At 42.8% G+C, this 26,084-nt stretch overlaps 1 protein-coding gene across 1 annotated transcript; it reads left to right on the forward strand.

Moving 5' to 3' along the window:
• The first annotated feature begins 103 nt into the window (after positions 1-103).
• LOC148664984 (uncharacterized) lies at positions 104-22,457 on the forward strand. Its single transcript, XM_088631575.1, has 2 exons — positions 104-757; positions 18,491-22,457. Exons 1-2 carry the CDS (start codon positions 181-183, stop codon positions 20,314-20,316), a joined length of 2,403 nt encoding a protein of 800 aa, XP_088487701.1. The 5' UTR covers positions 104-180; the 3' UTR covers positions 20,317-22,457.
• The last annotated feature ends 3,627 nt before the right edge of the window (positions 22,458-26,084 follow it).

Consider the following 26,084-nt stretch of genomic DNA (forward strand, 5'->3'; position numbering starts at 1 on the left):
AGTTTATTATTATTCGACTAATATTTTTGTGGTTCATAGCAACGGTCACTAAGGAAGTTCATCTGATAACCCGGAAGTCCTCTGATTGACCACGTTTCGCTTTCTGTGTTCAAACCCACGTGTTTACAGCCACTGCAGCTGCAGGAATTGTTTGTGTTTTTCAGATCGACTCTGAAACAAATGGAGAATCTGTTGCTTAATCTGGAAACTGAGGCGCACTCTTTCATGGAGATTGTTCTTAAATCGATCGTGCACGAAGTTTCGGAAGTTTTCCGAAACCGGACAGATGATTCCGAGAAGTCGATTGAAGAAAACCTCCGCCGGATCTCCCAGGTTCTGGCGAGACGGGTCTTGATTAAAATCATGTCTGTCGACAATGTTTTCGGGGCCGAAATCGCGCAAATGAAGCAGGAAAACGAGCTTCACTGTTTCATGGGGGTTTTGCTCAAATCGTTCGTGTCTGAAGTTTCAGAAGTTTTCCGAAACACGATGTCTGACTACCAGGTCTCGTTTCAAGACAAACTCCACAGCGTCTCCCAGATCCTGGTGAGTCGGGCCGTGATAAATATCACACAGTGTGTCAAGGACAGTTTCGGGACAGAAATAACGCGAATGAAGGAAAACGAGACCTTTAAAGTGCGATTGCAGCTGTGGGAGAAGGAGTCGGGAGCAGGAGATCAGGGAGGGACAGATCATGTTGGACTCATGCCTCCCTGTGAAATCACTGCAGAAACAAATGAAGAAACGGAGCCGTCGGGTAAGTGCAGTGACTTTTAATTAGTAACGTTTGTGTTTAAAAACGGTGTTTTTAACTTCCTCACTGTTGAAACTGTAGTGGAGAGATGCAGAGCGAAGTAGGAAAGGTTTGTGATGTTGCCGAGGGATTCTTTTCTGCGAACTAAACTAGTTGTGGTCTGGTTATATTCTCATTAATGTTATTGCTGTTCTTTAAATGTGGACAGAAATATGTCGTCAGTTGATACACTTTCTCCATGTGAAAGCCAATTTAGGAGACTTTGGAGTCTTGGAAATATGTTTGTGGGCAGATTATTTATCGACGTGGCGGTAGCTATCTCTTCTGTGCATTGTTAATGTATCGCATTGTACAGCAGTGTCCAGTCAGCCAGTGTGTCTGTATTAACCCCTCTCTCTCTCAGTGCAGTGTTCATGTACTGGAGTGTCCAGTCAGTGTGTCTGTATGAACCCCTCTCTCTCAGTGCAGTGTTAATGTACTGGAGTGTCCAGTCAGTGTGTCTATATTAACCCCTCTCTCTCTCAGTGAATTGTTAATGTACTGAAGTGTCCAGTCAGTCAGTGTGTCTGTATGAACCCCTCTCTCTCAGTGCAGTGTTAATGTGCTGTAGTGTCCAGTCAGTGTGTCTGTATTAACCCCCCTCCAGTGCAGTGTTAAATACTGGCAATTTAGACAGAACAAAAGTTTTCGTGAAATTACATCCCCGACTGTCCTCCGCTGCCCTTTTCAATCTTCTGGAGAGCACAAAAGAGTCTTACGGAAATTATTACAACTTTGTTCGGTCAGCTTCTCCTCCTAGACCCTGTTAATTGCTACGATGAGTTGCTTTGTGCTCTGTTTTGCCGTCTTCTGAATAAAGTCTGAGGAATACCCAACGAAGAAGTGATGTAGCTGGTGTAGTAAAGGAGGCTTAATTATTATAGAACCACTAATATCAAGATAGCGCTTGCTTTCCCCCCACAATTGGAAAGTAAAATATTATTTTTTACGGTTTTAAAACTTGCATATTTTATGTAAAACAAAATTACATAAATTCGACTACCTTCAGTTCGGGAACAAGTAAAGGTTTATACCCTGCCGGAAAGAGAAGATACACCATTTCAGCTGTGGAAGAAGGTTTTGACGCCTGAAGAAGGCTCCACAGCCGAAATGTTGTTTCTTTTCTTCTCTTTTCAGCACAGGAATATACCTCTACTTGTTCCTTTGCAGCCTACACATACTGATGCAGCTCCCTACGTGAACTACTTTAGGTATTCATGCTGTATGTATTATTTACATCTGTAGAGTATGTATTACTTTCAGATTCATCCTGTTTGTGTTCTAGGTACAATGTTTTGACGTAAAGATTTGATTTCACCACCCCATTTTGATGAATATAATATTGGTTAACCTGCAGTATATTTTGTAGATGGAATATTTAATAGTAGACACATTCAATAGTACAAAGCTTTGAGGTCCAGCCTAGTTTGCATTTGTTGTAACAGAAGAAATAAGGTTCTTGATCCCGAGATGAAGTAAAACAGATGAGTTTATTGCATGCAAGGAACAATAAAGCCGAAGTCTTGTTTCCCGCAAGAAACAACAAAACCGAAGTATTGTTCCCCGTACTGTTACAAACCTTTGGGTTATATAGTGTTTTCTTCTCCGTTTCTGACGTCACTCGGTCTGATGGTAAAGAGGGGGGTTCATGGTATTTGGCCAGTTTATGATGTTCTGGGCAAATGGTCAGTTTAACATTACACCCAGGGGGGTTCCTAGCTGGCATCTGCAATCCTTATCAGTTAACCCCCTTTCCTGCCATAAACCCCTGCTTGTGACTTGGAAGTCTAAACCCCCTACAGAAAAGATTAAATTCAAACCCCCGTCTTCACATCTTTCTTCATTCCCCCCTTATAAAATATGGCATACGTCAGTGTAGCCTATTTTTATACATACAATGTCAGGGCAGATCTTTCCTTTCTTGGCGAACAGGTATGTATTGCCATGACATTGTACGTTCCACGGTTATGGCAAGATGTGATACATGTTTTTGTGCACGTGATGATTACAATTATACATATAAACAATACTATTCCTACAAATAAACACTGTAAAAAAAGTTCCGCCCCAGGCCCCAAACACAGACTTTACCCAAGATCCAATTCCCCAATTTTCAGTATAATAGTCCTGATATTTCTGTCCCTCATTGTAAATGTGTTGGGCCAGATCTGAGATGTGCTCAGAATTATCAGGGATATATGTGCAGCATTCAGTGCCAATTACTGCACAAGTTCCTCCTTGGGCCGCCAGTACATAATCTAAAGCTAGTCGGTTCTGCATGGCCACTGTTCTGAGGGCTACCATCTCATCATTAACAGCCTTCAGACTAGATGAGGTAGAATTTGCTAATTCTTCTAAAGTCGAGGCCATTTGAATTAACTCTCGACTCAGAAAGTTCATGCCGGCTTGTGGAAATATTATACCTAAATAATATTCCCAATCAGCCAATTTTCTTTGTGGTTTGTGGTTAGGTCTGAAGGGGGTGTGGGTTTGAACACGGATATGAGGAACCACATATCCTAAATAACATGAGCCAGACCACTGGGCTGGCAACCATGGGTAGGCTCGTTTTCCACAAATGAAATATGTTCCGTTTGGCGCTCCCCATGCCTCTGAAAATAAGAAACTTATACCGAATTGTGGGGTGTGCCGATCCCATCCTGGAATTTGGAAGGTAGAGGTGGATATATTTGCAGCGATGGTAAGGTTGCAACGACTCCATCCAACCAAGTGCAGACCATTAGTGTGCTGAAAACATATGTTTCCCTCACGTTCCTTATTTAGAATCAGGTATGGTGGTGTATGGCTTCTGTTATATTTAGGAGCGTAAGAGCCTGTGAAACTCGTGGGCTCTAAGCCTCGCTCCTGTAGATATTGTAATGTTGTGCAGGTTAAAGTCGTGTTATGGCAACCCCCATAGTTTGTCATATTAAAATCTCCTAAATTATCCCTCCAAATGATCATGCCTATGACTTCCTCGAGACGCCAAGGAATGGCTCCCATAGGAAGTCCTCCCTGTACATATTTGGGTAATGCGGCACACACCCAGCAGGCACTTTGGTTGGTTTTCTTAGCTGTCAGATAGGAGAGGCCTAAAAAGGAATTAATTCCATTTTCTCCTTTGTGGGAGAGATGATCATTAATCCCTGCGGAACATAGTTCTACAGCAACAATTATCATTATTGACAGAAATGATTTCATTCTGGGTCTGGGGATGAGGCTCGTCGGCAGTGTGACGCGTGGATCCAACGATCTTTTCCTTCCACTCGGACCGCAGACTCGGTTGTCAACAGGATCTGGTAGGGTCCGTCCCACCTGGGCTGGAGAACCTGTGAAGGAAATTTCCTGATCCACACCCACTCTCCTGGGATGAGGTCGTGCCCTCCTTCAGGTGGTGGTCCCCACGCCTCCAGGACCTGCTCACGGGCTCCTTGGGTGGCCTCTGTCAGCAACTTGCAATACTGTAACAGAGAATCAGTTAGTATACTCAAGCCTACTCTGTCATGTCCTGGAGAGTCACTCAGTCTCATGGGACGCCCCGTGATCACCTCAAACGGGCTCAGCCCCACTATTCGATTTGTCCCAGCCCGGATGCTGCACAGTACGGCGGGCAATGCATCCACCCAGGGGATCCCTCCCAGGTGGTACTTTGTCAATTTAGCCTTCAAAGTCCGGTTCACCCGTTCTACCATGCCGGAGGACTGCGGGTGATGAGGGCAATGCAAGTCCCATTTGATCCCTAGTAGGTCTGCCACCACCTGACACACTTTTCCAGTAAAATGTGTGCCCTGGTCTGAGTCTATGCGACACGGGAGTCCCCATCGGGGAATTACTTCTGTCACGAGATATTTGGCAGTTGTCTGCGCAGTCTCTCGTTTGACAGGGACAGCCTCCACCCATCTAGAAAACTGGTCCACCATCACTAGGAGGCCTGTTTTCCCTTTACAGGGTGGCAGTGAACAATAGTCTATTTGCCAGTGTCTAAAGGGCCCCTCGGGTGCAGGACGTCGAAGATTAGGAGCCCGAACCGGCGGTGCTCCAGAGGCTTTTTGGCACTCTCCACAGCGTTGTACCACATCAGCTGCGAAGGGTGTGAAGCCTGTGCCCACCCAGCTCTGAGCAAAGCGTCGAGTCATTTGGCTAACACCTGTGTGCCCTGTGGAGTGTATTTGCTGTGCCAGGTAGGGCATTAGTTGCTTGGGACAGGCGGGTCTGCCTGTACGCTGGCACCTCCAGGTCCCATCCTTCTGCAGCCCCACATTGCGTTCCATCCAGGTCCATTTCTCAATCCTTGGAGCCTGGGCCTGGAGCTCGCTGAGCTGTTCCGTCCGGAGTGCCTGTATGTTCACTGTGCAAACTGAAATAATCTGAAGAGGTTTTTCTATAGCCCACTCCTCCCATTGCCCCAGGGCAGCTTGACGTGCTGTCCAGTCTGCTAGCTTATTGCCCCTGGCCTCGGGAGTGTCCTCTCTGCTGTGGCCCTTACATTTGACTACAGCTACCTGCTTTGGGAGTTGGAGAGCCGCAAGCAGCTCAGACACCAGATCTGCATTCTTTACCGGAGTGCCAGCAGAGGTTAAAAAATCCCTATTACTCCATAACCTTCCAAAATCATGGCATACTCCAAATGCGTATCGTGAGTCTGTGTATATTGTGGTGGTCTTGCCTTTTGCTAATTTACAGGCTTCCACCAAAGCTTTCAGTTCAGCTCGCTGTGCTGACGTGGGTACCTCAAATCTTCCCCCACATTGGATATCATGTTCTGTAGTCACAGCCCAACCCGCTTTCCTCTCCCCACTAGAATTTATGAATGAAGTTCCATCAGTGAAAAGGATGAGGTCTTCATTCCTTAGTGGTTGCTCGGCTATTTTGATGCCCTCATCTTCTCCCATTGCCCAAACATCACAGCTGTGTTCTAACATGTAGGCTTCTGATGGGTCAGGTAACAATGTGGCTGGATTTAGAGCTCCTTCACGTTCAATGGTAATATTTGGAGCCTCTAACAAGACCTGCCACTTGCTCCATCGTATCGCATTAACCTGACTGACCCGATTCAGGGACATGAGGGTGTGTACCGCATGTGGGCATCGAACCATCAGTTGTTGATCTAGCACTATGTTATTGACTGCCTGTACTGCTAGACAGACGGCCTGAACGGCTCGTAGACATGGTCCCCAGCCCCTGGCTACCTCGTCCAAGGATCCAGAGTAATACCCTACCGGGCGGTACCTACCCCCATGTTCCTGTGTTAGTACAGCTGTCCAAAATCCATTCTTTTCACTTACGTAGAGGTAGAATGGTTGATCTGTCTGAGGAAACCCCAATGCAGGAGCCTGTAACAGAGCTTGTTTTAAATCATTAAAAGCATGTTCAGCTTCAGGACTCCAAGCAATAGGATCAAGGGACCTCCCTCCCCCCTTTAATAGGTCTGTAAGTGGTTTGGCCCTTTCAGAAAAAGCATCAACCCAATTTCTATTGAAATTGCACAGACCCAGAAATGATCGGAGCTCTCTCACCGTATTGGGACTAGGGTGTGTTCGGATTGCCTGGGCCCGATCTTCTGTCAATTCCCCTTTTCCCTGACTAATCTTTTGTCCCAAGTAAATTACGGTGTCTAGGCATAACTGTGCTTTGCTATAACTAGCCTTGTGTCCTTTTTTAACCAAATGGTTGAGAATAATTTGGAGGTCCTTCTTGTGGGTTTCCTCGTCAGGAGACGCGATTAAAATATCATCCACATATTGGATAACGACGGAGGACACTTGAGGCAGCTCCCGGAGATGCCTCCGAAGTGCCATGTGATACACGGTGGGGCTGTTATGAAACCCCTGTGGTAACCTGGTCCAAGTATATTGTTCTCCATCTACAACAAAGGCGAACCAATCTTGTACCTCTGGGTGTAGAGGAACAGACCAGAACCCATTAGCCATGTCAATTACTGAAAACACCTGGTGCTCAGGGGTCAGTAGTTGAAAAATAGCAGAGGGGTCTGCTACTAAGGGGGTGAGACGGTTGATGTGTTGATTAGCTTTTGAGTAATCAACTGTGAATCGCCATGCTCCGCTGGCTTTCTTTACGGGCCATATTGGACTGTTGCTTGTACTATGTGTTTTTCGTACAATGCCTTGAGTCAATAGTTTTTGTATTACTGGTCGAACCCCTTCCTCCGCCTCTTTGTTGATTTTATATGGCTTTGTGTATGGCGGGGATTTCCCAGTAAATGTGGCGGGTTCCATATCCAGAAGCCCGCATTCGTCCTTATCCATAGTCCAGATTGGATGCCCTTTTAGTTCGTCTTTTTGGAGGGACCAGATGTTTACCTCCACCCTCTCCTCATGTACGGTTAATGTAACCCCTTGTAGGTATTTCAGAGCATCCCATCCCAACAGATCTGGGGTAGATCCTACCCACATGACAGCATTAAATGTTACCTCCCCATCTCCTAGTCTAATCTTGAGTTCTTGAGTTTCTCTGAGTGTTATTCGATTACCCCCTACACCAGTGGCCTCCAGCTCCTTCCCTGTGAACATGACACCACACCGTTTGGCTGACTGTTCAGATAAACACGATAATTGAGCCCCAGTGTCCCATAAAAGTGACATTTGAATCCCATTAATCGTGCATTGTAATTTGAGCTCTTTTTCACTCAGTTCCTGAGATAGGCGTAGGGAGGCCACTAGGGGGAGTCCTAGTTTAAAAGCTCCCTGATAGCGCGTTTGTCTGCTTCGCTCAGATCCTGTAATTGTGACAACAGGTTTTTTTGCCCCTCTCGATTCGAGGGATTGAAAGGGGGATCTCGGTATCTTCCAAACCTGCCCTCGCTGGCTAATCGCCTTTTGCAATTCTTTTGCCAATGTCCGAAATTTTTACAATAATGGCACCGAGTTGTAATTTCGCTTTTTGGATTTAGTCGGGTGTCAGGGCCAGCTCCACCCTTCAGTATGGGGGGTGTCCACCCTGTTTGTATTGCCCGCACCTTAGCATACATATTTCTCTCGATTTCCGTGCCATTTTAACTATTTCCTCAAATTGTTTAGTCGTATCTTGCCCTATTTCGGGCTCTTTTAACTGAAGGGCTTTGGCTATATCAGGCTTAAGACCGCCCAAATAAATTTGTTTAATTACAGCAGAGGCGTCGCTATTCACATCATCTTCGTCACTCAGTCCTGAGCATTCCAGCCAGAGTGTGACGAAGCGGTCAGTGAAGTCAGCCACATCCTCGCTTTCTTTTTGCTGACACGCAGATATCTTTTTCCAATCTGTCTTTGGTGGGTAATTTTGTTTAAGCCATCGCCAAACCCATTCCCATCGCCCTCCCCTGCCGTTATCCTCACACAATTGTTTAAGTTCTCCGACACGCTTTTCCCCTGTCCTTCTGAGGATCATAGCGGCAGTCAGGGGGGAGATACCATAAGTATCTTTTAATTCCTGAAGCGCACTCCAGGTTCGCTGCATCCCTAATTTTGGGTGCGGTACTTCTCTAGCCCACCGGTCAATATCCTCCGGTTTTGGATTTGATCGTATTGGGGGTTCAGGGAAGGTAGGTGCGAGAACGGACCCCCTCGGCGGGGTGCGAGACGGAGTTAGAGTGGCGCTGTCATCAACGGCACCAGCCCCTGCTACATCAAGTCCTTTCCCACTTCGAGTGAGAGTACAGACCTGCGGGCGCCCTCCCTCTAACAGGGGAGACCCTGATCCGTCTTTATCACACTCATACCAAGTGTTATCCCAATCAGACCCCCCTTCTCCATATGGCCACTGAGGGAATTGATCCCAATTATTTTCGTTTCCTGCCTGTTTGTTCCCCTGTGGGAGAGCAGGATATAACTTAGTCGCCGGCTGTAGCACATTAACCAGTGCAGCGTGACCAGGAGTTAATTCCTTCTTTAATTTCTCATTCTCCTGTACTGCCTCTTTTAGTTTTTTTTCTAGTACCTCTTTTGCCGCGAATAAATTATCTTTCCTCTCATTTAACGCTTTTATTTTTTCTGTGAACTCCTTCTCTTTTCTATCCCATTCTGATTTCTCCTTCATGCTAATCTGCCACCTCAGGTGTCGGCCGATCACCAGGGCTGCAGCTAAATCTTTGTTTTTGTTCCAATGTTCATACGCTTTTTTACAGGCATCTTCGCCCCAAACTCCTTCTGACAGACTCAGCTTCTTCCTATATTTCTCTTCCCTTTCAGTCAATTTACACTTTTCCGATATGTAATCAGATACTTCCACCACTTTCTCAAACACCCAATTAGCACACATGTTTGGTTTTTTAAGATTTACTTTTGTCGTGTGTGAGGTAACAGCTCATTCAGTAGGGGGATGTTTTCACTTGGAAAAACCTGTGCATTACTGCACTCATTCAGCTAAGGGCGTCTGTTACCTCCAGATCTAAATGCCTCTCCGAGACTTTAGAGAGGACTTACACCGCACTGTTCACAGGTAAGAAAGGAGACCTCGAAAACCCCCTTTCTTGATCAGTAATTCACCATCCCCAGAACGCCAGCATCGCTGCTTTTGCCCCGGGGTGGACTTATGCACTGAGCTCAATCAGGGCGATTCTCGGGTCTCAACGTCCTTTAAATCCTGCTACTTAATGCTTTGCTCTTTTATTATGAGGTGTGTTTATGTTAGTGTCGTGCGTGTGTATATGTATTTCACAAACAAGGAAAACACCAAAAACATACATACATATATCTCTTCTACTCCTGTTTCCTTCAAAACAAAAAAACCACGCCACGCCAGAAACCACGCCACTCCAATCTGTGCACGATCAAGGCGTAGCTAATCTCAGGACCCCGGGCGTAATTAAAGCCCACACCAATCCTGGATTATACGTGCATTTAATGCACCACTCAGCTCCAGAACCCCGGGCGCAATTAAGGCCCACACCGATCCCGAGCCACAGAACTCCGGGTGCAATTAAGACCCAAACCAGTTCTGACCTTCAGAACTCCGGGTGCAATTAAGACCCACACCAGTCCTGAATTATACGTGCATTTAATGCACCACTCAGCTCCAGAACCCCGGGCGCAATTAAGGCCCACACCGATCCCGAGCCACAGAACTCCGGGTGCAATTAAGACCCAAACCAGTTCTGACCTTCAGAACTCCGGGTGCAATTAAGACCCACACCAGTCCTGAACTACGTGCATTTAATGCACCACTTGCTCTAGAACCCCGGGTGCAATTAAGGCCCACACCGATTCTGAGCCTCAGAACTCCGGGTGCAATTAAGACCCAAACCAGTTCTGACCTTCAGAACTTAAGACCCACACCAGTCCTGAACTTCACGGTAAGGGTCCAAAACCCGTTCAAAACTCCACGCGCAATTAAGGCATACACCAGCTTCGAACGCCTGTACACAATACCGCGGAACCCCTGCCAGACCAAATTCTGGGCTTACAGCAAACAACCCATTACATACACCGGTGCCTTCCCCGGGCCAGAGGAATTCAGAAACTCACGTTTACTCCGTCATCTCGGGCGATTCTCGCAGGGAGCAGAGATTTCCCAATCGGTCAGAGAGAGTCGGGACTTTTAAATAAAAGAGGAGTCCTTACCTCTTAGTTATGTGCGCGCTGACCGTCTCTCCTGCCGATGGGAAGTTCTGCGCCTTCTGGAGCATCCGCCGACTACGCCAAATTTGTTGTAACAGAAGAAATAAGGTTCTTGATCCCGAGATGAAGTAAAACAGATGAGTTTATTGCATGCAAGGAACAATAAAGCCGAAGTCTTGTTTCCCGCAAGAAACAACAAAACCGAAGTATTGTTCCCCGTACTGTTACAAACTTTTGGGTTATATACAGTTTTCTTCTCCGTTTCTGACGTCACTCGGTCTGATGGTAAAGAGGGGGGTTCATGGTATTTGGCCAGTTTATGATGTTCTGGGCAAATGGTCAGTTTAACATTACACCCAGGGGGGTTCCTAGCTGGCATCTGCAATCCTTATCAGTTAACCCCCTTTCCTGCCATAAACCCCTGCTTGTGACTTGGAAGTCTAAACCCCCTACAGAAAAGATTAAATTCAAACCCCCGTCTTCACATCTTTCTTCACATTGAAAAAAAGCAAATTAATGATTTTCTTCCTACTGTCATTTGTGTACTGGGATAGTCGAGTTTAAATTTATTTAGTAACGCAAAGCCGTGGATAAACAGGGCGGTATCGCCAATTTTTACCTTGTTTACTTTGCCTGTTTGGAGTCAAGTCTGCTCAACACGAATGAACACAATGCGTCACTGCCTTTTGGTTCAGGGATAGACGTGGTGAGATTCAAATTCATCAGCCTGCGAATGGAGAAAGGATAAAAAACGTATTTAAGAAATTCTGTCCACATGCACTCACTCACTGCAAAAGCAGCAGCAACCACAGGAAGCTTTTTGACCCGCGTAACAAACCGGTGACATCACGTGGTGTCCCATCCCCCCCTTTTGTAACGGTGCCCCTCAAATCCTCATGTACTTGAAGTCCACACTTACGCTGTGTCATGGAGGTGTGGACCTGGAGGAAGGGCTTAGGGTACAGTTTGAAAATTGGGACGTGTTCTTATAATGTTAGTGAATAGGGAGGACAAGTTACGCCATGAATCAATAAAAATGTGTGTTGAATGTCTGATAAACCCTCTAACATTGACACAAGAGCAGGATTTGTGGCTTCTGCGGTTCTGAGCCTCACATTGTCTTGCAAATGTGCTCATCTGTGTGACAGTGAACCCTTTCTCAGTCTGTCTGGGGGGTGGGGCTCAAGCTACTGTTCCTCAATTTAACATCTGATTCATCCTCACTACCAGATAGGGCTTAAGAATTTAAAGTGAATATTTAACAGGTTGTGATATGTGTATATATAACCAATATAAATGTCAATATAATATACGTATTAATTATTATATAAGGAGAATATGTCTCCTTCTTATAATAATTATTGTGGTTTTGTTTTTGTTACTGAGAGATCTTGCTACATAGTGTATATATATAAAACCATTTTCTGTTGCAATTCAAGGTTCTGGATCGTACAAAAAATACTTTTCCTTGCTGAAAGTCTAACACACAAGAGAGAATGGTGATATACATAGAAAAATAGGTACCAGATGATAATTTGTAGCGGCTTCTTGAATATTTATCTCATTTTATTTGCTCTGTTTCTTATATTGGGAAAATAAAGTATATGCTCAGTAGAGGGGCAAAGTTTTGAGTAGTGTCGTGGGAATTTTCTCTAAACACTTAAACAAACAAGCAGATAGAGATTCTTCATTTGAATAGTAAGCTCTGTGAATTTGCCCCCCCCCCCCCTACAGACAGCACAAACAATGAAACTCACCTCATTCGTTAGTACTGGGATTGTGCCGGTTTGTGCCGTTGAAAGTAGCGTTTTTGCTGCTTTCGTTCCCGAGATATAGCGCCTTGTTTTTCCGGTGATCACGTGACCATGCACAGTGACTTTGACTTCCAGTAACCCCATCTGCCAAGTTCAAGCACTCTGTTACCAGCGCGAGAGTAACAATTCTGCAACTCTGTTCCTCTGTTTGCCCAGGTAGGGGGCGGGGGTGGATTTTGCATTTAATATCATTATCTTCTATGTTTGTGTGAACAGGAAAATTACATTTGTCTCCAATATCATACCCAAATCAGAAGAGTTTCAGGTGTAGCCTTAAAAAGCGAACATTAGCAAACAATTGTATGTTTTTACAAAGAGGCTTTAACAAACAGGTCTTAATACCTCATAGTATTGTCCTTTTTTAAAAATCTGAAGAAGTAATCAGTTTCGTATTGTCTCCTTCTTAAGTAAACATAGGCATCAAGGTGAAGATTTTTATCTGTGTTTCTGGTCAGACCTTGGTATAGAATACAGCGTGAGGGCACACCTTGACCACTGAAGACACAGATTTGATTGTCTTTGTTAGATCATCAAATTTATCCCAGATGAAGTCATGTCTTTTGCAGTATGCAATGTAATGACCCAGGACATGTTTGCTGGCAGGTTGGCAGAACGCAGTGACACCTCTTAATTTGAAGGTCTTCCCATTTAATTCCAGGTTATGTGGAAAATCTGAAAGTTGATCCTCAAAGATATTTTGAGACTGGACAGTGTTTTCTTCATGACTCAGCCAATCTCCCATGTCACCAGTTTGAGAGAGACATTTTGATTGGCTTAATTTAATTTGTTTCTGTACAGCCTCCTATAGCCCTGTTACTCCTCTTGCTCTCAGCGTATTCAAATCTACAGAAACAAATGGGATATTGCGTGACTCCACAATGGAGGGGGCAACTTGGCGATGAGCGCCGACTCAGTGCTACCACACTAGGCACTGTTAAGAACACTTTTGCTATGATTTCTGAAATGTTACATTCAGCCCTCACTTGTTGTAGCCCTGACTATTTTCGTTGCACCAAAAATGTCCCTCAAAATTGTAGCTCTTAGAACATAAACATCTTTGTGCACACCTTTCTGTGCCAAATGTTTCACCAGTTGTAGATGCTATCTACAGCCTGATTAACATAGCTGCTAGAAGTCCTGCTGTCACAATAGGCACTGCATAGGCACTGACATCAAAGGCACAAGTGTTCAGTACACTCACAGTGTCTCCACTCACCTTTACTGGGGGCAGGTCTCTGCTGCTTCAGTTCCTCATCAGAGCCACTACAGCTTTTTTCACAGGAACAGAATAATCTATGTGTAACCACTCAGAATGAGGCACAAGATAAAAAGATGGTTTCCATTTTTTAGGTGGTGCAGCAAGCCCTCTCCAATTTTCCAAACAACTCAGATTTTATGGATACACCATTTCTTTGTCCTTTTTGAGCTCTGTTTGTTTTTCAGAACTCATAACAAGTGTTCTGCTCTGCTGTTCTAGAGAGCTGGATGTGATAGAACTGATAATGGCCCTCTCACACTGCTGGGAAACACCATGAACACCCATTGATATTCTCATACCTTCTATGGGTGCTAGGTGCTTCATAAGGAACCTGTCAACTCATGCTTCAGCACTGATTGTTTTAGGATTTTGAAATCCACCTCCACACTGGCTGAGCTTGCAGTGATGTTCACACTTTTGAAAAGTGGAACCATTAAGCCAGTCCAGAGTGGGAGATATCAAGCAAGCCTGGTGAGATGAGGAACAATCTCCGGTAGGAAATGCAGGTTATGTCTATCACCACTGTCCACAGCAAGCAACCTGCATTCTTCACAGATTTCTGTTACCCAGTCTTTCAATGCTGTCGGGCATGCATCAAGGGTACAGCTTGGCTCTTGGTCCTCAGCTACACCTATTTCTTCTAGAACTTCATCAGAAGAAAAAGCATCGTATCCTTCTGCTATTTTTTTGTTGTAAGTGTGAGGTTTTAAGTGTGACTTTATAGTTTGCAGTTACTCTGTTATGCATGTATACATTGATTCTTTGTTACCTTTGCAGCCCTGCAGCACTTGGGTATATTCTTTTGTCGGGTTGTCTGGCAGCACAGCCTGAATGTTAGTACTGTTAAGTTCCTACCCTCCTAACAGTGCCTGTAGGTGATGAATCCTGGAATGAAGGGCAAATATGTAGAATTAGTACTATGGTGCAACAACATACATTATTTAAAATACAAAAAAACAAATCCTGTCCTCACATCGACTTTCATAACCAAACAGTGTGTAAAATGTTTAACAATGTCAGAATAACAATAAACAATGCAGAGCTTTAATCCAGTACATTTCATTGGTCTGTTAAGTGTGGTTACAGTGTAACACACCACATGATGCAATTTTATACCAACTCTGTACTTCCTTAATATACTCTGTTGTGTGAGGGTATAACTTAATAAAGCTCATACAAAACTCATTTTATCCTGTTCTATGCTCTGTGAAGGCAGACCTTAATCTATTGTCAAATGGTTAACTCTACTACATTTACTACAATAGTGGAATCACCAGTTTCATGCCTGCTGCTTCTGGGACATGATACAATCAATGTAAACCGTGCAAACATTCCCAAAGATGCTCAGAACTTCAAAGAGGCAGGTACTTCAACGTACATTATAAACCCCTCTCCCTCTCTACAGGTAATCGAACAATAGAAAGGCAACAGCTCCTTAATAAGCTATTGCATGCAGTAGGTCTGATATCTACTTTCATACACAATTAAGAATTAACAATCAAAAATCACAAATATGTAGTGCAGTACCTGGAATCGGACCGCTCAAGGTTTTAAAAAAATCAAGCAATTGATGAGTAGTTTAAATCCCCAGAAAGAAATAAGGATGAATGCAAAACACTGTATATTGCTTAGAACTGAAGTCATAAACAACAAATTGTGGCGAGCTTTACACTTCTCTTTTGTTAGCTCCATGATGTCACCCTTTAATCTTAGTGTTCATTTGATAGTCGAATCCCTAGCTAGACCCATGGCCCGTGTATTATGGGAAATGTTTAATGCAAAGTATAGAGAAGTCCGATTAACACTCAAAAATGTAACAAAAAATGAATTACACCAAACCTGGCTTAAACTGTGCTTCTTCCCAATTTTTACGTGATTTATAATAATATCCTTTCAGTTACATAGTGCTTCTCTGGAAACCCCAGTGAAAGCACTCTACAGGTAATGGGGACTTCCCTCCACCGCGTAAATGAAAATAACTAAGTTTTTTACATTGTTATGGATTACAGTTTAAGTGCACATCAAAAAGTCTCTGTATATGTAGATAGAAATTGATAAATTAATATTTTTTAGACCCGCCTACTCACGTTAACTGCAATACCAGCGCCCATCACCACTTATTTCGTTTATGATATGTTTTTAAAGCATTGTATTCACCACTTAATCATTTCAGCTTTCACATCAGCAATTTGTAACATGTCAGAGATTTTCTGGGGTTCAGTTCTCCTTGTAACACTTACAGAAACAAAACATTATAATTTAAATTCAGAAGTGTGACAAATCCTTTCAAGTTTCACTTGCATGTGTAGAAATATCATGATAACGACAAATGAATCTTACTAATTTTGTGGTATTCCCCGCGATATAAAACAAGTTTCTCAAATATCTTTACTTTAAAATAAATTAGTGGGAACGTCAACGTAGCATCATAATTACAGTATAGCATTTCTAGTTTGTAAAGTAACTTTTGGATTTGGAAGAAGAGGTCTTCGCCAGAGATGCAGATAATAAATCAAACATCAACTGCAAAGGCTGGGGTCAGCTGATCAAGAGATCACAATTGAAAGATCTGGTGGTCGTGAACTTGCGGTTTTTGTATGGTGCCGACGGGACATAGTGACGTCACGGCCAGAAAAAGAATGCGCTATATTAAACTGTGAGCTAATCGTTTCATGTTTGCGCATAAGACCCCTGTAAATACAAACACGTGGATAATGCCAGTTTTTCAGAGAACCTAGATATATGTTCACTTCTGTTCTGTGAAAATAAAAATATTTTCCAATATTGCCACGGTGTTCATGTGTGAGATGGTAAGACTCCTGTTTCTCGGATGTGTTATGAACTGTGTAAACTTTGTACATAGTGCCCCTTTAAAAAAAAGTCCTGAAGTCCTGGTTCCTTTTCACTTTGGCTTTGCATAAAAAAGAGCAACAATGGTTCAGAAAGTTGCAAATTCAAGTCTTTTTAAATACGTGGCTCGACAGACAGGTTGAATCTTCACACATCCTTTGATGCCTGTTTATTTTAGAAGGAGACAATGTGAAACTGATTACTTCTTCAGATTTTTAAAAAAGGACAATGCTTTGAGGTATTAAGACTTGTTTGTTAAAGCCTCTTTGTAAGAATATACAATTTTGCTAATGTTCGCTTTTTAAGGCTACACCCGCAACTCCTCTGAATCGGGTATGATATTGGAGACAAATTTAATTTTCCTAATCGCACAAATGAATAGAAGATAATGATATTAAATGCAAAATCCATCGCCATACCCTCACCCGGGCAAACAGAGGAACAAAGTTGCAGAATTGTTACTCTTGTGCTGGTAACAGAGTGCTTGAACTTGGCAGATGGGGTTACTGGAGGTCCAAGTCACCGTGCATGGTCACGTGATCACCGGAAAAACAAGGCGCTATATCTCGGGAATGAAAGCAGCACAAACGCTACTTTCAACAAACCGGCACAAACGCAGCACTAACGAATGAGGTAAGTTTCATCGTATGTGCTGTCTCTCTCAGTCCAGTGTTAATGTACTGGAGTGTCCAGTCAGTGTGTCTGTATGAACCCCTCTCTCTCAGTGCAGTGTTCATGTACTGGAGTGTCCAGTCAGTGCGTCTGTATTAACCCCTCTCTCTCTCAGTGCAGTGTTAATGTACTGCAGTGTCCAGTCGGTGTATCTGTATGAACCCCTCTTTCTCTCTCAGTGCAGTGTTCATGTACTGGAGTGTCCAGTCAGTGTGCCTGTATGAACCCCTCTCTCTCAGTGCAGTGTTAGTATGCTGTAATTTCCAGTTTGTCCTTGTCAGTATAAATCCCTCACTCTCAGTGTAGTGTAAATGTACTGTAGTGTGCAGTCAGTGTGCCTGCATGAACCCCTCTCTTTCTCAGTGCAGTGTTAATGTAAATGTCATGTATTATTATTATTTCTGTAGTCTTACTTTTTACACGGTAATTAGGTTTCTGACAAAGCTTGTATATCTAAAATCACGTATTATCAGAAACCCACTTAAACTCTATTATTCCTCTATGCTTAAACAACCCAAATTGATTGCGAGAATACTAGACGTGTGTTTGTGTAGCTTAAAGCTTACAGCTTTAGCTTGAAGCTTTTAAGATCACATGGCCTCAGCTATCATTACTATGCTAATGTTACTCATATATACATCCATACCAAACCTTATGCTGATGTGGCTGTCTCTATTCTAATTGCATCTCTGACATAAGAACTTGGATGACTCAAAATGTCCTTCATGTTAACTGTGACAAGACTGAAACCATGCTTATTGGCACCACCCATCAACTTTATAAAACCAGTAAGAAACCCTATCTGTAGATGGTCTTGTACTTGAGCTTCAGTCTAAACTGAAAAACTTGGGGATGATATTTGACGTTCGACCCACATGCGCAGAATGTTGTCAAAACATCTTTCATTCACTTCAGAAATATTCCTCGACTACGCCCTATGTTATCACTAACTGTGGCTGAAAAGTGTTGTCTAATCTTGAATCGACTACTGTAACGCTCTACTCTCTGGGGTTTCTAAATCCCCATTGAACAAACTCCAGTATGTCCACAATTTGGCAGCCAGAATCCTGACCAGGTCTAGTGCAAGTGTTCACATTACTCCTATCCTGGAGTCCTTGCACTGGCGAGTTATCATCCTACTCCCCACCTCACAACCTTCGCTCTTCTAATTCTGGTCTCCTTACTGTCCCCCAAGCCCGTCTACATTGTATACGTGACATGGCCTTCACCTGTTATCCCCCCAAGCTCTGGAACTCTCTTCCTAAGGATATCGGAGAGTCACCTTCTCTAAACTCCTTCAAATCCAGACTCAAAACCTTCTTCTTCAGAAGAGCCTTTATTTAACTGTTCTTTACCCCTCTGCTCCTACTGTACTTAGTGCCACCATCTATTGTCTCCTCTAACTGTGTATTCTCATCGTGCTAATTTTGTGTATTTTTTGTTGTTGGCATTCTGTAAAATGCTGTGAGAAGCCACCTTTAGAGGTGGTATATAAAATAAAGTTGATTATTATTAATAAAGGTCTTGTCTTTTTGTCCTGTGTTTACAGGCTCAGAGGCCAGTGCTCTCTCCGACGCTGGGGAAAGGGCTCTTCTTGAACAGCAGCACAGTGAGGAGGAGTGGGGCTCTAGTCTGATGCAGGAGACAGGGCTCACTGCCGCAGAAGGGAAAGAGACACTCAGTGAGCAGCACACAGAGAGCAGACAGAGTGTGGAGAACCTGGACCCTGTGCCCATGATAAAGACAGAACCTGAGAGTGAGACAACTGGGCTCTTAGTATGTGATGATTTTACAGAGAAGATTAATAATCTGGACACAAACAATATTACACAGGATTTTAATGAACTGGGCTGTGTCTCTGTACAAGAGCACAGTGAAGAACTGGATATTTTAAATCTTACAGAGCAGGACATGGAGCCCAAGTTGATTGACCCTGCAGAACAGCAGGCTGATGTACTTGGTGAAGAGAACAGTATTGAGTCACAGCACACAGAGAAGAGTCAGGACAGGGAGGAGCAACACCTCCTACAGGGCTTGATAATAATTAGGCCTTGTTCTGTTCAAGTGGAGAGACTGTCATTGCAGAGTCTAAAACAATCATATGATCCCTTAGTATCTGATGACTTTACACACAGTTTTCATATTCTGGTTACTGAGAAAATTGTTGAAAGTTTTAATGAACTGGAGACTATGTCTGTTCTTGGGCAACAACTGAATGAACTGGACGGTTTCAGTTTCAGAGAGCTGGAGAAGGAGCCCCAGATGATTCACACTGCTGAGCAGCACACTGAAGGTCACGGTGGAGAAAACAAATCTCACTTTCAGCACACAGAGCAAGACCATTCCATGGAGCATTTGCAGAATAAGAGACCCCAGCACGATCAAAGGATGAGGAAGAATCACTCAAGGCCTTGCTCAGATGGAGTGGACAAACTGCCATTATGGCACAGGGAGGAGCAGCGTTTCTGTCAGTCTAGCATTTCAAAACCCTACCAGCACCTTCACACAGGAGAGAGACCATTCAGCTGCAGTCAGTGTGGGAAGAGTTATAGACAATCAAGTAACTTAATAACCCACCAGCGCATTCACACAGGAGAGAGACCGTTCAGCTGCAGTCACTGTGGGAAGAGTTTTAGTCATAAAAGCCACTTACAATCACACCAGCGCATTCACACAGGAGAGAGACCGTTCAGCTGCAGTCAGTGTGGGAAGAGTTTTAGTCAGTCAAGTAACTTAAAAACCCATCAGCGCATTCACACAGGAGAGAGACCGTTCAGCTGCAGTCAGTGTGGGAAGAGTTTTAGTCAATCATTTGACTTAAAAACCCACCAGCACATTCACACAGGAGAGAGACCGTTCAGTTGCAGTCAGTGTGGGAAGAGTTTTAGTCGGAAAAGCCACTTACAATCACACAAGCACATTCACACAGGAGAGAGACCGTTCATCTGCGATCAGTGTGGGAAGAGTTTTAGTCGGTCATGTACCTTAATAACCCACCAGCGCATTCACACAGGAGAGAGACCATTCAGCTGCAGTCAGTGTGGGAAGAGTTATAGTCAATTACGTGACTTAATAACCCACCAGCGCATTCACACAGGAGAGAGACCATTCAGCTGCAGTCACTGTGGGAAGAGTTTTAGTCAGAAAAGCCACTTACAATCACACCAGCGCATTCACACAGGAGAGAGACCTTTCAGCTGCAGTCAGTGTGGGAAGTGTTTTAGTCGATCTAGTAACTTAATAACCCACCAGCGCACTCACACAGGAGAGAGACCATTCAGCTGCAGTCAGTGTGAGAAGAGTTTTAGTCGATCAAGTACCTTAATAACCCACCAGTGCATTCACACAGGAGAGAGACCATTCAGCTACAGTTAGTATGGGAAGAGTTTTATACAGTCAGGTGACTTAAAAACACCAATTTATTCACCAGTTTTTTTATTTAATCATAGTCTTAGTCAAGTCAACTAAAATGCCCAAGTTCAAGTAGGTAGATGCGTCAGCATTTGACATACGAAGTCGGCTCCACAGCCGAAACGTTTATTTTCTTCTCTTTTCAGCATGGAACAAACCTTTACTTGTTCCCAAAATGTCTATTAGTCATGGTCACTTTGTAGTCACCCACTTTTGAGTTCGTCTGGTCTGTTAAATTTTGACTATACTCTTACTTACATTTCTTTACAGTTGACTAAAACAGAAACAGTTCTTGTCATGGAGTTTAATTTATGTGTATAATAAGTTTTTAGTTTTATTCGATTTTAATGAATTAGGTCTAAATTGAATTGAATTCCTTTATAGTCTTGGAATGTTACGTTTAGTCCTGTTTAATTTATAATAAAGTCTGTTGGATAGGCTTGTAATTGTGTAACAGCTTTTAACTTACCTTATTAAGCAAGAAATGTGTATAGAACAGATTTGGATCCTTAACTGTCACTCTTACGGAAAAAAAAAGTCACACATCTGATTAAACAAAATTCTACAAAATTCATAGTCTTTGTTGCACAATCTAAAGTTTATTTACCCCTAGAGAGGATATATATCAAATACAAGAAATATTCATTCAGTAAAGGGTACAGATGCGGCCATTCAAAATGCAAGGTACAAACCCATACCATAGGCATCTATGCATGCGGCACCGCGCCCTACTGATAGGTGATAGCTGTGTTTGAACACTCAACCTCAGGGTTATAATTCAGTCACTTAAGCAATCACACCACTGAGGCAGTCATGTGACAAGCACATCTCAATGGAAAGTCTTATACTACTGTTTGTGCAAAAGTACATGAATATAGTTATACCATTATTAATTTCTTTAGATACGCGATTCCATATTATATTCCCTATTAATCCAATTCTAAAAGTATGCTTCTTTTAACTCCGATATCGAGCGTATTCGCAGAAAAGCTTAAAACTATCACAGATTAAATGATTAAATCTTTCCACGACCGACCAACACACCACGAGTGCCCCTGTCGGTCATTTTGGCCAGCCAATCACGTACCGTGGTACGGCGCGGTGGCGCATGCGTAGATGCCCATGGTAAGGGTTTGTACCGTGCATTTTGAATGGCTGAATCTGTACGTTTCTCTCTTGTCGAGGTGTGAGAGGGTAGTGTGTAGAGCAGTTTCGATGGCATCCTCAGTTGATCTGTTTTGTCGGTATGGAAATTGCAGTGGGTCCAAGGTGTCAGCCAATAAGATCTGGATTTTCTGTACGTGTCCTTGTCTCCAGAGTTGAAGGCAGTTGCTCTAGCTCTGAGTTTAGCTCGTACTTTGCCATTTACCCACAGTTTTTGATTCGGGTATGTGCAAACAGTAATCCTGGGGACAACATCTTTTATGCATTTGCTGATATAGCTAGTAGAATAGTCCACGCACAAAGTAATGTCATGAAAACTCTGCCGATTAGTGGTGGCAAAGCAGTGACTAAGAATAGAGTACTATTCCTCTGAGCAGCGCTGGTGTGGTCCTTGTCTCAGGCTTCTCCTGCCTGAGTTTCTGCCTATAGGCAGGGAGTAGCAGGATAGAGGGGTGATCAGATTTGCCGAATGGAAGTCGGGGAGGCTTTGTAGCCATCCCGGAAGGGAGTGTAAACATTGTCCAACGTATTTGTTCCGTGCGTCGTGCTGATGTAGTTTTGGCATGATTTTCTTCAGGTTCGCACCACTGAAGCCCCTCACAGTGATGAATGCGACCTCAGGGTATGAGTTTCATGTTGCTAAGGTGTTGGTGTAGTTCCTCCAGTGCTTTTGTGGTGTTTGCCTGCGGTGAAATATACACCGCTGTGTAAATTCCCTCGGTAGATAGAACGGGCAACATTTTATTGTCAGGTGTTCAAGGTGTGGAGAGCATGATGATGAAATAGTCTCCACAGCTGTGCACCAGGAGTTTTTAACCATGATACACACCCCTGCCCCTGATATTCCCTGAGTCCACTGTTCTGTCCTGACGGTGGACAGAAAAACTTCTCGGGAGGATAGCAGTGTCTGGAATAGATGAATAAAGCCAGGTTTTGGTAAACGCTAGCATACTGCAGTTTTTAATGTCCCTCTGGAAAGCAAGCCTTGACCTCAGCTCATCCAGCTTGTTGTCAAGTGACTGAACATTAGTGAGAAGTGGAGGGTGATTGCTGTGTTGTCTCACTCTAACCAAGACACCTGCCTGCTTACCTCTCTTCCTGTGCCATTGCCGCTTTCCTCCAGGAACAGGTACAGGTAAGACTCCATAGTCCAGGTAGTCCAGGCAATCCATTGTTATTTCTGGTACAAGCCTGGTGGCAAGCTGATCTGGTCAAAGCTGATCAACGAACAAGCAGTATGTAGTTAGTAGTACGAAAACAACATAAAGTAAAGAAATAGACAGAAATAAACTGGAGCTCACGGGACGGCAGCCTTCCTCATCGGCGCCATCTTGGAGAATTGTGCTCAGAGTAAAAAGAAGACAACTCTAAGGACATCAACAAAGTACCAGTGAACAGAGACATACAGTGTCTTAAGCTCTCAAGTGTTGGCTTGGAAAGTAAGATGAAATCAAAGAGTGTCAAACTAATTCATATGAAGACATACTGAAGGCGAATCCTTTTGCAGTTAGACAGGTCGACAGAAGGTGCAAAAACACGTCAGAGAATGGAAGTGATGAGCCACAAAAATGATAAGACTGCAGTGAGATGTAGATTCTCTTGTTAAAACAAAACTCTGTTATGTTTTATGGATTATGGACAGAACTTCTGTAACTCTGCAACACCCAGTGCACCCCATACACCATTAAAAGCACAATGGCATTGCAAAATTGACATTCTTGAAAACATACCTTTTGTTTTCTGCATTCCTGTCCTTCCTCATTTTCCTCAATCCTGTTTAACCAACAGCAGTTCTCTTTTTCTTTCACTTCCTCATGGGGATACAAATGCTAGTCATTTAACAGCTAAAACTGGAGTATAGCTGAAAAAAATAAGAAAACAACCCAATTATATTTTAGCCATGCTTTAGACCAAGCAAATTTTGCTACTACATTAATCTGAAATATTTGCACGAAACTGACATGCTGTATACAGATGCAGCCATTCAAAATGCGCGGGCGATACCGCATTATTTTGCGGTACGCTGTACGCAGTCTTCCGCAAGCTACCGGTAAATACCGCGAGTTACCGTAAATTCTCCTATAATACGACAAGCAAAATAATAGTATCCGGAATTTCCGCAAGGTGGAGCTAATAAAGCTCAACCTCTCATGTTTGAGCTGTGGCCATCAAAGTCTTTAAAGAAGATATTACTAATAGTATTAATAATGAATGACCTTGGACAAGCTGTAAGTGTAAACTCAAAGTATTGCCCTGGTCAACATTCTTTTTTTCATTGACCGTCTTTGTAAAAGTAACACAACAGCATCTCGCAATCACGCATTTGTTTCCAATCATGCAAAGTACAGTAATTTTTGAGAATCGATTCAATATGCCTTTCACATGCTCATAAAAGAGATTGATTTAGGAACATAAACATATTACCGTATGAAAACTGTACTGTATACAGTATGTATATGTATATTTAATGTCTTAACTGTGCCCGTTTAAGTATTGAATATTCATATCTAATTTTACCACTGAAGGGAAATCTTAGTAGCTGAGCATAAAAAGAATAGGAGCATACTGCAACGCGTGTGAAGGCCATAAACGATATTAATTTTGGAACATAAACATACAGTATATGGCTGGTCTCGGTACTTTAAAGAAAACATACACGAAACATGGTTTCATTATGACCAGAATCGGTCTTGAGATATTTTTAACTTGATTTACAGTATTTGAGAGGTATGTCTTAACACCGATACTACAGTGCTTAAGTACTGCTCACGTATATGTTTCTAGGTTTATATTATGCATTTCATACGGTCAAATTACTTTTGAGCAACTAATAAGAAGCGCGAAACGGTATGCGTTTTAGTTTCGTTTTGTGCTGGGACCCGTGGATTGATTAGAGATATCAAGTACATACAAGTCATTTTTTAAATGTTGTAGTTCGTCTTGAAAAAATGTTACGAGTACATCATCTATCAACAATTACACAGGTTCTGTTTCCATATTGCGGATTTTGGTTACGTAATATTATTTTCTAGATTTCACGTTGTGAATATATGATTTGGGCAAACAGAGCCGCAAAGAAGTACATTATGGGTTGTTGTTTTTTTTTTGCAGTTTTATCTAGAACAAGCGATGCTTAAACCTTTGTCTGATTCTTGTGAAACTATCCACACGACAGTTACAGTACCTAGGAGTTGACCTCAGTGATGTCACTGATGGGATGTTTCTAAAAATCCATCCTCTGTAAAACGTCTTCTCTAGTTGTCCTGCATATGTATTCGCTAATGAAGCTGTGTGTTCTGAGCCTGGATCTCTACATTTCTGTATGAACCAGCTTAGAGGGCTAAAGACAGCTTGTGTTTAAATTGAGTGTAAGGCAATTTATGCTTCTAAAGTCATGGTCAGCATTTATTATTGTACTGTGCTGTAAACTTGTTCTGTGCCTAGTCACATTATTTTATAGCGTTTTTATAGCGTTATCAAATCCGGTGGCGCTGTGTGTTAGTTTCCTGACTCCCATATCACATGGTCTGTGATTGAAACCTGTGAAACCAGTTTAATTCGTCACAGCCAGCACTCCGGCAGAGAGGGGGTTGTACTCGTAAAGTAGAAGCAGGTGAGATTTCCAGCGAAAGACACCTCCCCCTTCTTCAGGTGTGAGGGTCTTCTGGTCAGAATGAAACGCTAAAATGTAATGTAGGCTCTGAATGGGTTCAATTATGATTTGGGCTTGATTAAGGTCGCTGCCTTTCATCTAAAACCCTACTTGAATCCTTCTAAACTAAAAATCAGTGTTAGTGAGTTCTAAATAAAGAGGTATCCAGGTAACAGTGAAACGGGCGGACAGTCTGGGGAGATCGCCCGTTTTCCATGTAAATAGTTCCCTGGTTCCGCACCCCTTGGAGTTTCTCTCGCTCTCTCTCTGGTCACCTGATCATTAGCTCGAAAGATTTCAGTGCTTTGTGTATATTCTAATGGTAGTGGGGGCAGGGTGTGTGGGAACAGGTTTGGTTGAAATTGCATTGGAGATCTATGTTCTTCACACCTGAAACATTTTCTCTGAAAGCATTTTCTTCGCAGTTTAACCGATCTTGTTACAGCATGTTACAGTTTACTATTATTAACCATATTAATTTTAAGTGCTTAATGTAAAATCTTGTAAAAATATATTTTCATTGTTCAAATATACATTAAGTCTGACTATCATATAATAAGTTAAATACAAAACTAAAGAAAAAATAGGGTTAAATATAATTCCAAATATTTTGCTAACAATGTTAATTGTTTATGAATAATAAAATGTATTAACTAAGGAGTAGGATGGCACAGTTGTTAGTATGTTTTTTGTTTTGTTTCTTTTTCATAAATACAACAGTAGTACCTGATGTCTCAGTGGCTTTCAAAATTAAATTATGCATGCAAACCTGTGAACTAGAAAGATAACTAAGATATCCATCCATTTATAATGGTGGCAAAGTGGTTAGCATTGCTATCTTGCAGCACTGGGGTCCTAGGTTCAATTCCTGCCATCCTGTGTGTGTGGGGTTTACATGTTCTCTCTGGGTTACATG

This window comes from Lepisosteus platostomus, chromosome 5 (genome assembly GCF_059453375.1).
Source record: "Lepisosteus platostomus isolate fLepPlt1 chromosome 5, fLepPlt1.hap1, whole genome shotgun sequence".
Lineage (NCBI taxonomy): Eukaryota > Metazoa > Chordata > Actinopteri > Semionotiformes > Lepisosteidae > Lepisosteus > Lepisosteus platostomus.

Bases quoted from the DNA above. Each gene is read 5' to 3' on its own strand.
- LOC148664984 (XM_088631575.1), top strand. From the start codon at position 181: ATGGAGAATCTGTTGCTTAATCTGGAAACTGAGGCGCACTCTTTCATG. The intron at 758-18,490 runs GTAAGTGCAGTG...CTGTGTTTACAG, and splicing joins TGAAGAAACGGAGCCGTCGG to GCTCAGAGGCCAGTGCTCTC.